Raw genomic sequence first — 17,296 nt, forward strand, 5'->3', positions numbered from 1 at the left:
CACTTTTAAACTTCGTGTCAGTGCTTGAAAACGAAGATGGAAGTTCTTCAAGAAAATCAATGAAGGCAGCAACCAACAAAGATTTAGAAAATGTGGTTAAGTGGTTTTTGCAGCAACGTTCTGTGGGAAGCCCAATTTCAGGCCCAATTCTTTGTGAAAAAGCTAAGACAGCTGAGAAGCTTGGTTGTTCATCCTTTAAAGCAAGTAACGGCTGGCTAAGAAATTTCAAGTCCAGGCACGGTATCCGTGAATTAGATTTAAGTGGCGAGAAGTTATCAGCAAACTCCAAAGCTGCATAAGATTTTATTGAAAAATTTAAAGTTGTAGCAGACTCCTAAAGTCCTGAGTTATTGTACAATGCCAATGAAACAGGTCTTGTTTGGAAAGCTCTGCCTAAAACCACTTCAGCATCTAAAAGGGAGTGTAGTGCTCCAGGACATAAAGTTAGTAAAGACTGTGTTACAGTGCTTAACTGTGCGAACTCTACAGGAAGCCATAAAAAAAACCCTTCTGTTGATAGGGAAGTCAAAAAGCCCAAGAGCATTTAAAAATGTGAAAAAGCTTCCCCTCTGTTATAAAAACCAACCCAAGGCTTGGATGACTGCAACATTGTTTACCAAGTGGTACGATGAAATTTTCATTCCTGAAGTAAAAAAAACACCAAAAATCTCTTGGAAAAGAAGGTAGTAAAGTGCTTTTGATTGTTGATAATGCACCAACTCATCCCACCACAGAATTGTCGGAAAGAAGGAATGGCCAGTTTAAAGCAATTTTTCTACCGCCAAACGTCACAAGCTTGATGCAACCAATTGACCAGTCTGTTATGGAAACCATGAAACGCCATTACAGAAGGCAACTTTTAAGGAAACTTTTGTTAGAGGGTGAAGACGAAGAGGGTGTGTGTGAAAACCACAAAAAAATTAATTTGAAAGATTGCGCTTACATGGTGGCGGAAGCCTGGAGCTTGGTTAAGCAAGTCACATTAAGACGTGCGTGGAACAAGTTGAAAGGTATAGAAGATCAAGAAAAGGGAAGGGAAGAGACAGGAGAAGATGAGGATGACATGTCCCTTGAGGAATTCAGAAAATTTATTTTGAAAATTCCTGGATGTTCAGACGTTAGTGCTGAAGATATAGGAGAGTGGATGGTGTGTGATTCGTCAGACCCTGGGTTTCAAATTCTAAATGATGATGAACTTGTTGAAAGTGTGAGAGAAGAAAGTGTCGAGGAAGAAGATGACCTTAACGTCGAAGTTGAAGCGGACACGGTACCATCAGCTGGTGAAGCATTTGCCGGCCTTGAAACTGCGTTGCAGTGGATGGAGTGTCAGCCCGAGTGTAACCACATGCAACTTCAAACTGTCAAGCGGATGCGCGACTTGGCTGCCCGAAAACGGATGAAGACACAAACAGCTTACTTTGAGTGAGCTGTTCAACAAGCAATGACAAGTTTACGGTACGGTACGTACATGCATATTGTATGTACATACATACATACTATGTAATGTATAGCACTTGTAAGTAGGTACATATACATATATGTATGTATGTTTGTACATAGTATGCTTAACACGTAAATGTATTTTATTTTAATCTAATTAATTAAAAGCTCTTTTTCTTAAAAAAATAGTTTTTTCTACCGTTTTAACATTGTACAACATACAACAATAATGATTAAAATTACCCCTTTTTTCAGAAAAAATCCAAGTATCCGAATTTTTGATTATCCGAATGGTGTCTGGTCCCAATTGATTCGGATAATTGGAGTTCAACTATATTAATAGAAACTTCTGGGCAACTGGTTGCATCACATGTTGCACACCCTCAAATGTTGTGCACACTTTTATAGTTTTCAGTTTTATTTTTGCACAAACAAATGAAAAAAATTACATTTTCAGGAAATGTGATACAGCATCATTGAAAATAATAATAATAATAATAACAACAACAACAAACCTGACAACCTCAAAAAACAGAAATTAGTACAATTTAAAAAAAGTACCAATTTTTTATGCGACAAAGATTTAACAGCTGTCATTATGATGCTGATCCTTCTGCAAAGACAAACGAACTGCGGATTTTGCCTTCTTTAAAAAATCAACGTTAAAATCTTGTTCATAGCACTTCTGTTGGGCTGCCTGATACTTTGCAAAAAGAATATTATTTAAAATGTCATCTGACATAGATGCCCTGAAGGTGGTTCTAGTTTTCTTTACCCCACTGAAAACTCTTTCGCCTTCTGCATTACTATGAGGTATGACCAGAATTGACAGCATAGTGAAAGCTATGTAATGTTGCAGAACCCTGCCCTCCTAATTAAATAATTTTTCTTTTAAACTATTTTTATGCATGTAAATATTTCTTAAAAAGTCTTTCTAATGATATTTTACTGTTTGTTATATATTTTAGGGTTGATATTTTTCACTTGCTGTGTTTTTAAGAAGGTATTTTGTATTTTATTAGACATTTTTAATCATTACTATTTTTTATGTAATTATTCACAAATGAGCCATTGTACTAGATTTTTACCTGTTTAGGCCTACTTTTTCAGGTTATTTTTAATGATTTTAATTTGGTAAAGAAATTTGTATTATAATTACTATTGATAATGTTCATTTAACGTGTGGAATGGTTCTAGAACAAGGGACAGTGGCTAGTGTAAGTGAGAAAGGAACAGTGTCTCCCCGCCAACCGAGATAAAGACGGTAATTCCCCCCCTGCATGGGAACTGTGTGATAACTGCTCTCTCACGGTGTGGGAGAGAGAACGAGAATGGAAGTCCCCGATTTCGAGGTGAAATTGAAAAGAGACTGATCAGGGGAAGCCCAGATTTCTGTGTGTACAAGATTTTTTCATGTGTTGTAACTTGTTCTGTGATTGGCTAATATCTGTAGAGTGAATGAAGCGTGCGTGTGATTGGTCGGTGAGTTCAGGTGACTTCTCCTCCCTGCGTGGAGAAGAGAGTGGCCAGACTTCACCAGTCGTCTGTCGAATGCTGGACGAGTAGGTCGCGTTCGATGGCTTCTCGCTAAATTATCATGTAATTTACGAAGAGATCATTTCACGTTGGTGGTCGGAGCCAGGCCTATATTTAAATCAACCTAATTTTCTTTTTTTTCGTTTTGGATATAAATTAATTAGAAATTGCGGCCACCTTCGTAGGCATGTTGGCTCGGGGCGGAATTCGTTTTCGCTGGGTGCGGTTCTCTTCGAGGTCGTCCCATTTTCTTGTACTTGCAGTAAAAGATTACTGAAGGACTCAATCTACGCGATTATTTTCCGGTAATTTCTCGTCATGCGAGCTACCAGCAGTTTTCGACGGCAGATAGATGTGTGGAACGAGTAAACGAACTATTTTAAGTGTTTGGATTCGTCGGGGCATTCTGTTTAGAAAAATAAAAATAATAAAAAACATCAAAATTTGCAATCGGCGTTGAACTGTTTATTTGTATATAACGGTTCGTTATAGACAAAATAAACAGTTCAACGCCGATTGCAAATTTTGATGTTTTTTATTATTTTTATTTTTCTAAACAGAATGCCCCGACGAATCCAAACACTTAAAATAGTTCCTTCACTCGTTCCACACATCTATCTGCCGTCGAAAACTGCTGGTAGCTCGCATGACGAGAAATTACCGGAAAATAATCGCGTAGATTGAGTCCTTCAGTAATCTTTTACTGCAAGTACAAGAAAATGGGACGACCTCGAAGAGAACCGCACCCAGCGAAAACGAATTCCCCCCCGAGCCAACATGCCTACGAAGGTGGCCGCAATTTCTAATTAAATTATATCCAAAACGAAAAAAAAGAAAATTAGGTTGATTTAAATATAGGCCTGGCTCCGACCACCAACGTGAAATGATCTCTTCGTAAATTACATGATAATTTAGCGAGAAGCCATCGAACGCGACCTACTCGTCCAGCGTTCGACAGATGACTGGTGAAGTCTGGCCACTCTCTTCTCCACGCAGGGAGGAGAAGTCACCTGATCTCACCGACCAATCACACGCACGCTTCATTCACTCTTACAGATATTAGCCAATCAAAGAACGAGTTACAATACATGAAAAAATCTTGTACACACAGAAATCTGGGCTTCCCCTGATCAGTCTCTTTTCAATTTCACCTCGAAATAGAGGTGGGTTGGGACAGCAATTTTCGGTATCAGTCCCATCCTGATACTGATACAGTAATGTACCTAGGTACAAGTCTCTGATACTTCTGTATCAGATGGTCCCAGGAGGAAATAAAGCTCCGCGTACGCAGACCGTGCGACCGGAAGGAGAATCTGATACATTATTTATCACGCCTGGTAATTCTCTACCTCTGATACTCTCATGCCCGCCTGATACAGCCAGTATCAATCAGTTCGACATTCACTGCAGTTCGTCCTGGCCGTGTATCACCATGTTGCGGGCTGTCATGCTTTGTAGTTAGTATTTTTATAGTGAAATAAGGAATGGATAAGTGCACGAAAAAGACTTCATTTGTGTGGAATTTTTTCACGGAAAATAATGAGTTTGCTAATTGTAATTTGTGTAAACAAAAACTGAGTTATAAATCATCGACTAATCTGAAGAAACATTTGAAACGTAAACACTGATATAGTATGCTTACTAATGTACCTATCTGTTTTTTTATTTTTTTATTTTTGATAAAATCGTGAATTTTTAATGTATAAAAACACTAGTTACTAATTGTTATCGAAAAAAAAAAAGTCCATATGTTGATTACATCTGTTATTAGTGTCAACTGAGAATTTATTTGCATTTTCATAGCTGTTAGGTGCATAAATATAAATATTATATCTTGTATTAACGTACTTTTTAATATTCAAATTTCATTAGTTTTATTATTGAACGAGACGGTGCACGCACTGCGCACTGAGTGTACTAAAGTAGGACAATAAACAAAACGACTTGTAACCAGGGCTGCCACTCTGATATTCATGAAAAACCTAGATAACCTACAAAAAAACCCAGACACATGGGTAAAAAACCCAGATGCGTCTAAAATGCTATCGTTGAAAATGTTTGCGTACTAATTCAAAAATATAAACATAACTGGTTTTAATATAAAACAATTAATTACCTTACAAGACTGAAAACGGTTAAATACAACCAATACAAGAAAATTACACTGCAGCAAAATGGCTGTATAAGTAATTCTTGGACCAGCACATATCATAAAAAAAACCTACAAATATATACATGACAAAACAAACACCATCACTGCATACTTTAAACCGGTAAATGTTTTTATAAAACTGCATCATGTACGTTAGTCTTTATTCAGAGTCTGATTCTATAAGATTGGTTTGAAGGTTAATTGTTGCATTGGTTTTGTGTTCTGCAAGCCTCTTTGAAGAATGTGTCTAATTTAATATTCGACTTAGCTTCTTGAAAACTAGTTTTGTGTTTATATGTATTTTTGTGTGTGAAACACATAGACTTGTTTGCATTTATCAAACAGATATTGCAACAGATACAGTAGCTACTACCTTTATTATTGTTTTAGGTATAAAAATAATTAAAATTATAAAAAACCTAGAATTGTTGGAATTCATTATTTAAAAACCCAGAAACCCAAACACCATTGGAAAAACCCAGATCTGGGTGAAAAAACCCATGAGTGGCAGCCCTGCTTGTAACAATATCGCTTTGCGCCTCTCCTTCAAGGCTTCAACGCCTTCCCCTGCGCTTCCTCCCCGACATTCTTTCCCTTCTTTATCCCTTATTCGTCATTCCTGCTCCCTCCCCTTTCACAAGCTCCGCCCAAGTGACAGTCATCTGCGATCGGGTACTGCGCTCATTGGCCGTGGTGTTGTTCCAGGTGAATTCTGAACTGATACTAAAGTCTCTGATACTTTTCAAGTGTACTCGTTTGCTTATCCTGATACAGGCGCGTATCAGTGACAAAGTATCAGGTTGATACTTTTCGACCCACCTCTACCTCGAAATCGGGGACTTCCATACCTGCCAACTTTGGCCAGTCAAAAAGCGGGAGGTTTTTTAATGAAGGAGCGCGGGGGGGGGGGGGGGGGGGGATGTTTATATTGTAAATTTTGAAGATAGTTTTTAAAAGTAAACCAGCATGATTAGCACAAACAATGGGCAAATTGTGTTCTAAAATAAAATACGTTAACAAACACTCTGCTTTTGTGACAATATCTTCTTTCCGACTTTTCACGAAAAACGTCTAATTTCTGAGATGATGCCATAGCATTGACGGCATGTTTCTTCGTATTTATATGCTTCACAATGTCAATCTTTCCGGCATGCGAAACAGAAAAATCACGACACAAAGAACAAAATGCAGCATGTTTACCTTTCCTCGATTGCAAAATACACGGAAATTCGTCACTAAATGTATTCTTGTACACAGCAAGATACTTCACTGTAGGCTTACTTAGCGCCATTTCTATTAAATTCCTATTGCGGAGTAGGCCTACGACTAAACAACGCATACAAAATACTCATCACGCAACTGCTTCCACAAAATAATATTTTTATGAATACACCGTTGAATAAATTCGAAGACTGTACTATAATGCTACCTCTACACTTCATCTGTGAGCACAGACGCGAACAAAGGCGAATTTGTTTGGGGACGAACAAACAATTCAAACATAGCCGGCTGACAAACCGAAGCGAATTTGGGCACGAATGCAAACAGTGGTATCATAAACTCATTATTAATCCACTCAGTCTATTTCAAACCAACACCACCGAAAATACAGTTTACAATGTTGACAAAACACGCCATCTTGGAAAACAAATGAAACCTTTTTCTGGTTGGCTAATAAACACCAATGATGAACGTGTACCAAAACAGCTCCCATAATTATCGTAAATAACTAAGTTTCTTTCTTAAAAGTAGGCTTAACCAAGCGTTTTAGCCGACAATTGTGGGCATTTAGGTTATTAAAATAACTACACGTTATGGTACAAACCGTAGTTACTATACGATTGTACGGAATAATGGTACAAACATATTAATTCTATAAATTTATTGCATTAAAAACTTCAAGAGAAACAGAACCAAAAAACGGGAGATTTGAATGACAAATCGGGAGGGCGGGAGAAAGGGTACAAAATCGGGAGTCTCCCGCCTAAAGCGGGAGGGTTGGCAGGTCTGGACTTCCATTCTCGTTCTCTCTCCCACACCGTGAGAGAGCAGTTATCACCCGGTTCCCATGCAGGGGGGGAATTACCATCTTTATCTCGGTTGGCGGGGAAGCACTGTTCCTTTCTCACTCCCACTTACAGGCCTCTCATGCCTCTCTCTCTAACCATCACACCAGCCCAGACACAGTCCCGTGATTTATAATTATATTACAACATATTAATAAAATTTAAGAACAACAATTATAATACAATTACTTTACAAAATTAAACTTATTGAGAAAAACATGAATAAGTAGGCCTAACCACGTAAAAATCTAGAACAGCGACTTCTTTGTGAATAATTACCTAAAAATTACTAATGATAGAAAATGTCTGTTGAAATACAAAATACCTTCTTAAAACACATAGCAAGTGAAAAATATCAACCCTAAAATACATGAAAACGGTAAAATATAATTAGAAAGACTTTTTAAGAAATATTTACATTCATGAAAATAGTTTAAAAGAAAAATTATTTAATTAGGAGGGCAGGGTTCTGCATCATTACAGCTAGTCTATAAAATTTGCGGCAACCATAAAGTCCTTCAATTTTGCCGATTGTGGACCACTGAACATCCATCTTATCAGACTGGTTAGTCGGAATATCATTTTCTATTTGCAGAGCACAGAATTGTTCCTGGAGCAAATCATTTGCCTCTTCACGTGTGTCTTCTCCTTTCACAAGCAACATACAAGGAAACTTATCAACAAAGAACTTGACATGTGAAAAGGAAGAAGATTCAATATTTTTCAAGTCTGCGACTTCAGCATGTATCAAAGTTTCATTCTCTAAGGGAAACTTAAAAAAAATATAATCACACGAGAGCTGAAAAAACTCTCTCACAGAACTGTAGAATACCACTTTTTCTGCCGGTTTCAATGTAGATACAACCTGTAATGCACTGCTACCTACAACAATATCATCATTCTTCTGATTTACTGATGTATTGTACTTAACATCACGTACAGGGGTTGACTTGATAACTAATGGTTTAACAAACTTGATGAGCAAATCTTTCACCAGTTGAGAAAGCATATTTCTTAATTTGTGAATTTAAGGCTCTCTTAACTGCAGTGCAACATTTACTGTATCAAAAAGTGGTATTACATGAACAGGAAATAACACAGAGCTTTGTTCACATTATCTGTAAGAAACATAAACACTCTTTCCTGCCGTGAAGTATCTGAGAAGTTTCTTCTGTTCTTGATCCACGTGTAGTTTTTTTCTTCTTAGAAACAGGGTCTTCTTGTGAAGAAGGCCGTTTTGAAGAAACATTATCAAGCATAATGGTTTCCCCCGACTTGACTTCTGACTGGCTGCTGGTACTGGCCTGACCAATACCAGCCGATACATCATCAGTTTTTTTTTTGTTTTTTTTTGGTATCCTGTAGCTACTTATAGAACCAGAACTAGATGCTACCTGAGTAGCAATTTCTTCCTTGTAGAATTTAACTAAAGGCTGCCATAAATACACTAGCCGTTTCAAGCATACACCTCGTGAAATCCAGCGCGTACATACATGTTTCAGCACCTTTTTTGACATCAGTGTCGTAAAGTTTTTGAAACTCTTTCAGTCTGTCTTTCCGTTTGCTGCTTTTGTCTAAATAATAGTATATATCTACCAGAATCTCATCCACATTAATTTAAGACCCTTCGACCCCTTCTCTGCAGCCAAATGTAACAAATGACAGGCACAACCTAAGACTATGACATTTTTCTGATGATGTTTTAATACAGCTGCAACCCCATTTTTTGAACCAGTCATGACTGCTGCATTGTCAGATCCTAGAGCAATACAATTTTCCAATGGTATGTTACCATCTGTCAGTGTAGCTATAATCATCTCTCCTATGTTCTTACCTGTGGAAGAACCCTTCAACGACTTGACTGATAGCAAAACACAATTCATAATTGAAAGTTCAGTGCTGTAATAGGTCACAACTATTGGGTACAGCTTCGATTCATCTTTGCTGCCATCTGTTGCCACCGAAAAAGGAACAGTTTTTAACAAATCTGTTACACTCGTTTCATGGGCTTTTGCCATTTCGCCTATAATTGCAGTTGTCTATGTGCGTCCACAACCATACCGTCTTGCAACTTCACATCTTGTAAACATTTTCCAAAACAGATGTACGGCATAATCCGCAACAGAAACAGGTAAATTATGATCAATAGTGAATGCAGTGAAGTAACATTCTGCCCGAATTACACTCAAATCATCATTCACAACACTGAAAAAGTTTTTATATTACTTGAGTTGGCTTGAGCTTCAGCTAGTTCATTGTTTTTGTGCTTCAATGACTTTGCGTGCAATTTTAAATCAGTCCTTCCACCATGCCCAATATTTACGTCTCACTTGTACACTACACATTTCGCAAAATTCTCACCTTTTCGCGAACGTACTGACCAAGGGAAGTCGGCACAGTACGACTGCAGAAACGATTGTTTGTAAGTCTTATTCTTGTCACCGCATCCCGCCATATTATAAATACTAGGGTTACCCAGTGCCGTAACACAACTTCATTCAAAAATATCAAAATGCTAATAGCAAGCAGTATTAATTTTACCACAAATACAAAATTACTTTTGTTCACAATGCCACGTAACAATCCATCGTGCGGTACCGATGGTAATATATCATATACTATCTTTTCTATGGGTAATATCACAGAATATTGTGTGGTATTATGGCGGAAAAGAAAACAAGCTACAAGCAGAGGCAGTGCAGCCACTAAGGTAACCACTAAATTCTTCAGTAGGCCTACCAAAGCAGGCCTATTTAAAAAATCGTGTTTCAATTGTCGCTATTTAAAACATTCGTTAATTAAACTTTCTTCGTATAAACCATTCTTCTGTTTCCCGTTTAACCATAAGCACGACTCGTTAAATTGCCAGCTCTCATAAATATAACATGAAATATCAATAGCTTCAGTAATCCATTAATTCAAAACTTTGTAAATAATGACGGCAAAAAAACCAAGAACACAAAATGGTTTCGTTTGCTGAATGCCGCTGAAGTCCTTAGATTTGTGCCAAAAAAACTGTTATTGAAGCGATCGCCCGTGAACCTAAACGCACACAAGTGAGGTAGCATGCCACAACAAAATGCAAAAATTTTGAAAGAAAAAAAATCACAAGAAAAATTATATAATTCTAAAATCGTACAAACAACAAATATTCGTACAAAATACGAAAAAAAAATCGTACGAGTTAGCAGCTATGTAATAATAATAATAATAATAGTAGTAATAATAATAATAACTGAATCAGCAGTGTCACCAACAGCAATAATATACACAACAATCTCCTAAGGTTTGACAAATGCGACTGGTCATGTGATGACAAAAGTTCTCATATACTATGCACACCATTAATTAAACAGAGAACTGTCTCAAGATCAACATTGCACCATTTGTTGCAACTAGTGATGGGTCAATTCCTGTTTCTTCCCGGTTCTCGGTTCGGTACCGGTTCTTAAAAATTGGTTCTCTGTTCTCGGTCCTCGGTTCTGACTTCAAAAATAAAATAAACATTAATCACACATAATTTATGAGGTGTTTCAAGTAATAAACTATGGCGTCTTTCTGTTCACATCTCTACAGAGACACGTTAAGCGTTGCACACATCGACGAACTACATCTATGGCACATTCAACTGTTGTTTTGAATGTAAAACGTACTTTGTTTACAGATGTGACGAGAATATTATATATTTTCACATGTAATTTATTTTATAGTTACAGATGAATACTATTCCACAGAAGTCCAAAAAAATTATTCATATGTGAATTGGACGTGAAATGAGCCATTTCATGCTGCAGTTAAGTTGTAGTGAAGGACTATTTTCGAAAAGGGTTTTGCTATACTGCCAGTACCGGTACCAGCACCAACAATTTAGCTGCGGTTCTCGGTACCGGTTAAAATGCTGAGAACCGTAGGAACCAAGAACCGAGAACCGGTACCGACCCATCCCTAGTTGCAACCAATTTGGGTGTTGGTCAATGAAAGTTAAAAACTCAGACGAGAAGACAAGATTGCTGAGACTTGTCTTCAAATTAAAATCATATGTTTTAATGAGAGAAAAATGCTCATAGTACCACCTTTGAGGGATTAATATTTTCTATGAAATAGATGAGTATAGATAACGGGCAAATAATATTTGATTTATTACGTAACTGTAAATGATAACATGTTACTGTAATGCAAAGAAAAAGTATAAATAATGTAAACTTGCTATCAACTGAAGCTGTATTGTATACTATTGTGAAGCACCACTAACATCTATGCCACTTATCACCAGAGCTACCAACCTCAAACCACACCCATCAGTAATGATAAATATATGAAGAAAAAAATACGCGTAAATAATGCACGATAAATTTTTCCTGGGGAATTATGACACACACAAGATAAAACAAGGAAAATAATATGCAAAAAAAAAGAAATATATAGGCCTATAGGTATATATGAATACAATGCAAATTAATGAATCGAAAAAAAAAACTATTTGAACAATACAATGTAAGAAATGTAAATAATTTTACTGGAAATTTTGAACCTTTAATTCAAAGTATTGAAAGTTAAACTTGTGAACAACTGTCTTTATATTTGCTTCTTTTATCCTGGTTGGATTAGAACTGCCTTGTAAACAAACAGAAGACAAACAAAAGAACTTGTAAACAATAACTCTGCGTTCGTTACTTTCGTTTCTTCAGATGTAGCGAAAAAACGAAAATATAGATTTATTGCTCGACATGGCTATAAAATGTTTCCGCATGTTTCTTTGATTCAATATACTGTTTACAGTCATCCCTTCCACCATGTGAAATCGAAAAGTCACACGTGCATACATTACAAAACGCGCGGTGTTCCAAAACATTTGAAGACCACAAGCATGGCCATTCTTTTGAATAGTTTAGGTCGAAAGTTCTGAAGAATTGCGTTTTTCCCCCCCATAAACACTTTTGTTCTGACACACGCTTCATTTCTACAACCGGCACTGAAGAACAAAACACAATCGAAAAACATAAAAAAAATTTCACGTCTGTAGAAAGACAAAAACACTATGATGAAAAAAATGGCCTTAAAAAAAAATTAAAACAACACAGGTTAGCCAAAGTACCGTACAAAAATTATCGTGATATAAGTAGCCAAAAAACCAAAAGTCCGAGAACATGTATTAGCTGTGTCGTACAATGGACGTAATACCATCCCATTACTATTTCAAAACACGAGAATTAATCTACTTATTTCAACAGTACATGCGCAAACATACTAGTTCCGTTATTTGCGCAACCAAGTGATGTATCTGAACTGCGTTCACGAAACAGCACAGCATAAACTGAACTTTTTCAGTCTCCGTGCAGCACAAAGCCTCGTTTCCGTAATACACCAGCGATGTTCCGAAATTCCATAATTCGGTGTTAAATCCGTAACAATTACGGAAAATCCGTAATGGTTGGCAGCTATGCATCACCAAAATCAATGCTATGTATAAAGATTAAACAAATTACGGGGAACGACAAAAGAAGCGCACACAACAAATTTTAAGATTAAATTTTTTTATTGTTTTACCAATTTATTTTTTTTACGCCCAATCCCGTATACGATTATCCGTGACTACAAACTTCATGTAATATGATTTTCCATTTTCTCATAATCTTAAACAATTTAAATACTTTTCAGCAATCTTAGAACATACCAAACACAAACCATCGGTAATCATTGATACTTTCTCATAAAAAAAAAACCTTAGGAACCACGTAAAAGATGTCCATTGTGCATTAAGAAACCGCACATTATTCAATACTGGAGCTTGACAGAACTTGTGCAGTGCAGCATTGTCAAGTTTTGAATAAGCCGTGCAACATACTTTACCTGCACACATTTTATAAAAAATTGTGCACAGATTATTCGGGTAAATACTGTAATATGCAGCCATAATAAAAAAAAATGATACAACTAAAGTCACGTTTTTGTAACGAATGACCACTGAAAGACCATTATGATGTAGAAACAATATAAAAAAAAATCTCCTGACTCTTCAAGAAATTCTCTAACTTTCACAGGTTTCCCAGACTTATTTTTAATTCCCTAATGTTTCCCAGTTTTCCCAGTCTATTACAATTGAATATTAACATTCAAGAATAATTTCAAATATTAATTCATATGATTCAAACTAGAAAACTAATATTAGCAGAAGCCTCACTGAGCTATGCACACTTGCCACACCAGACTCACTAAGTAGAATCACTACAGCAGACTTACTGCGTAGCTGGCTTGTATATCCGGACACGTATCCTGCTCCAGCCTGGTGTACTCCCGCAACTCGTCATACTCTTTCTGGAAATAGTACACCCTCTCGCGAAGCACCTGAGGTGGGGTTTCTGCTGCGAAGCTGCAAAACAAATTAAATATTTGCTAGAAACTCAAAGAAAGAATACACGAAGAATGAGTGAATTAATGAACGAGGCCTAACATCACAGCATCAGTGAGGGTATAAGAGATCACCATGGGGGGAAAAGGGGAAATGATAAAAACAAGGGCATTGATGTAAGGAATGGGTGGGCGAAAATGAGGAGAACCCTATGAAAACCTAGAACAAATTATAGAATATTGTTTAAATTTATATAACTGAACAAACCCTACAAACAATTTTAATGACAGAAATTGCTGTGTTAACTCTAACCAGCGAATTAACGTGACAACATAATTTTATCAGGATGGTTATTATGATCAGGCCAATGTTTGCTTGGATTTGTATGCTATGGCCATAGACTACAATAACATGTGAACACAATAACAAGCATGTACTCTTGTATGAGCAATATATAAATTTATTCAGCAAGATGTTAAAAACCAAGGCAGCATCATTGTTTCAAGTTGTACCTTTTGGGCAGCATGTAACCTGCCTCACAAACCTAACATGTTTATATATGTATGTAGTTTAGGTTTATACTAAAAAGCCTGAAGAGATGGAACACAGACACTTTTGTCTAGATTGAGTGCCTTATTTCATGCAGTCACTCCCAGTACAAAAATGTTGAGAAAGCAGACACTGAAAAGGGCGGCAGTCATCCAACCCCTGCGGTTAGTTTTCCGTATCACAGGCAAATGACTCTTAGAGTATCCTTTCAGTGCCCTCTGATTTTCCGAACGATATACTAAAAGTGATTGTAATTTATGGTAACCATCAGCATTGCTGGCCCGTAAAAGTGTAAAACGATCTTTTGAAACTTTGAATCCTAGTACGGTGTTTTCATTCTTGGAGATGTTTGGTCTGGCATTTTTTATTCTCCAATAAATACTCGTTTCATTAACATTGTGTTCTGTACCCTACTTCATTGATAATGGCTTCAAGTACATCTGGAAAGTTTTCAGTTGCATCTACATCTGCACTCATGGCCTTGCCTTTCTTTTTTATGCAATGTAAAGTGTATAATTCCACAAACTTTTCAAACCACCCTTTCCTGGCAGAAAAGCTGACGTTACTGTTTGGATATTTTCACTTTAATTTTTCAAAAAATTAAAACTGCTTTATTGTGTATCACCGCTTGGTTCACACCAATCCTTTTAGAACCGTGATTTTTTTTTTTTCATGGCACCATTCATTTAATAAACTTTCCATGTGAATTAGGTGTTCATTTCTGTTCCGGTAACTAACATGAAATAAATTCCCGCTAGTACCAACCGCATCCGACAGACAAATGTTTTAGGGAGTCATATTTTCGCACAGTTCACTCGTTTAAATCTAATGAGCGACGAATATATGTGTGTCTTTCAAGACTTTCTGCACGCTGCAATACTTCAAGTTTTGTCTCAAGAGTAATAGTTTTACGTTTCTTAACACTACTTGAACACGATGCATCACCCTCTTCTCTTGCTTGGAAGCCACGATTCCAACTACAAATGCTTTTGCACGTACAGGTGCTGGCAAACGTGTGCGCTTGCTTGACTGAAGTTATCACAGCCCTCCGGGCGAGCATGGTTCTCTTTTTCACCCGTCATAGGGATGACGCGTCATCGGTATGACGCTTCGCTACTAAAAGCGAGCATTGATCTTTTTTCGCCTTCTGGTAGACGCCTTAGCTACGACATGCCCGTCATACGTAAGGCTAAATGGCTTGTCAGTCGTAGACCCGTCATAGCCGTCATACAGCCGACTACGTATGTAACTTAAATTTAATACTGGGAAATAATTCTTTCAAATGAATTAAATAATATATTTTCGTTAAATTTAGGGTTTTGCCTCAATTCTATTTACTCAGAAATTACGTATGTGAGATATAAGTACGATGTATCTAAAAAAAAAAGTTTGGGTTTTCTCTGAACAAACTTCGAAACAACTTGTTTCCGATAATAATCACGCCGCATAAATAAATAGTTTCTATGTTTCGTGTGAATAAGACACATTGATTCTTTTTTCTCGTTATTTTTAACTGCACAATACTCAGTTTACCAAAATATATAATACTAAAAAAACTGCCAATCTGCCTACTTTTGTCATATCACTTAATAAAAAATTATTCTGTATAAAAGTTAAGTGTAAAACACCTATAAGCATGTGGCATATTAAACTTCTTAAAACAACTAATTCCCCCTTAAGCTTCCATAAGTGTAATAAAAAAATCACTTGTAAATATAAAATACATGCATAGATAAGGTTGAAAATACACAAGAATGCCGCTGATAATTACATAGTAGTCCGATAGTTATTCTAAACCTTCGTTTTATCGCATTTTAAACAGAAAGCATTTCCTCCCAAGATTTAGTAACTTTTAGGTTAGGCCTACTCCCTACCCTCGTTGGTGGCTAGGTTTGCTCCTGCTGTATCGCATATTGAATTGTATTTTATTCACCTAAGATTCGCTCAAATACGTTCAGTATGATAAAATGGTAACAATGTAGGAACAATAGTGTTTCACGTAGAGTTGAGAGGTTTCGTGTTTATAGTTCATACGAAAATTGTAATTTGTGAGAGGAGCGGCTTGTGTGAAAAGAAAGTAATTAATTCCGTTAAAGGGTGTTTTTAGTTCCTCTACTCTTCTGGTTGTTATAAAATGCAGACACACTACAGTTTATTTAATAAATTATATTCAGGCCTTTAATTAACACCGACTTCCTGTTATAGTGTTTCAAGCTTGCAAGATGCTAAATAAATAATATTATCAGCATATCACCCAATACATATGCTACGGTACAAAATAGTGTCAAAAAACTTGCAGTGCACTAGAAAATATACTATAAACAAGTCTAAGGATAATGTAATTAAATATAACAGTAGTATGTTTTGAACAGGGACGTATAGCACACAGAGTTGTTTCGGTACCTTCAAATCGGAAATTAACTTAAACGGTGACGAAAATGACCAAATAATGAATAAATCAGGTCTAGTATTGTAATGTTTCACGTCGAGTCACAAAAGTGTTTTTAAATTATTTTCATCATATGATTTAAAGTAGGTTATAACTGACCATTGAAAACAAAATTAATAATAACAGGCAACACGTTTCACATGATCGCTAAATAATATTTTCATATTAAAAACTACAAACTTTCACAGTTTCTAATGCACTCCTTAACCTTCTTATATACCTACTATTTAATAATCATTAAAGACTTTGCTATGTAAAATGATTTTATTATTCCTGTATTTTGAGATTGAGGTGTGACGGGTGTTTTACTGAGCAAAAAATAGTATGCAAAACTTATATATACGGAAAACCAACAGGCGTACAATGAAAAATGTTATAAATATTGAATATAGTCGTGGAAAATATATAATTCGATAGACACATCATGCCTAAGTTTTACGAATGTCCACAATCTTGTTTTCGTGTAGGTAGTTTTCTATTGGCTGTAAATTGCTAGCAGATACACCAAATGCCAAATAAAACACATCCTTTCTGTAAATTCACTGCCAACCTCTGCATATTATCGATTGCCAAGCCGTCGTAGGTAAGGCGCCTTAGCGATGACGGGAGAGATATGACGATGGGATCCGTGCTCGCATTTTCACGCGGCCGTCACAACTCAGCCGTCATACCAGCGACACGTCGTCGCTATGACGGTGGCGAGGAAAAGAACCATGCTCGACCCGCGGTCTGTGGCCAGGCGACAACGATACGGC

At 36.6% G+C, this 17,296-nt stretch overlaps 1 protein-coding gene across 1 annotated transcript in view; it reads right to left on the minus strand.

Annotated features, from left to right (window-relative positions):
- The window catches only part of LOC134546210 (uncharacterized), a 96,853-nt gene extending 82,284 nt beyond the window's left edge, over window positions 1-14,569 (minus strand). Inside the window, exons 1-4 of the mRNA XM_063388826.1 lie at window positions 14,502-14,569; window positions 13,435-13,564; window positions 12,977-13,044; window positions 6,329-6,374 (exon numbers count right to left, since the gene is read on the minus strand). Of these exons, the coding sequence (XP_063244896.1) occupies window positions 6,329-6,374; window positions 12,977-13,044; window positions 13,435-13,564; window positions 14,502-14,569 (312 nt within the window). The remainder of the gene's footprint in view (window positions 1-6,328; window positions 6,375-12,976; window positions 13,045-13,434; window positions 13,565-14,501) is intronic.
- Window positions 14,570-17,296: the final 2,727 nt, after the last annotated feature.

The sequence above is a fragment of the Bacillus rossius genome, chromosome 1 (assembly GCF_032445375.1).
Source record: "Bacillus rossius redtenbacheri isolate Brsri chromosome 1, Brsri_v3, whole genome shotgun sequence".
Classification (NCBI taxonomy): Eukaryota; Metazoa; Arthropoda; class Insecta; order Phasmatodea; family Bacillidae; genus Bacillus; species Bacillus rossius.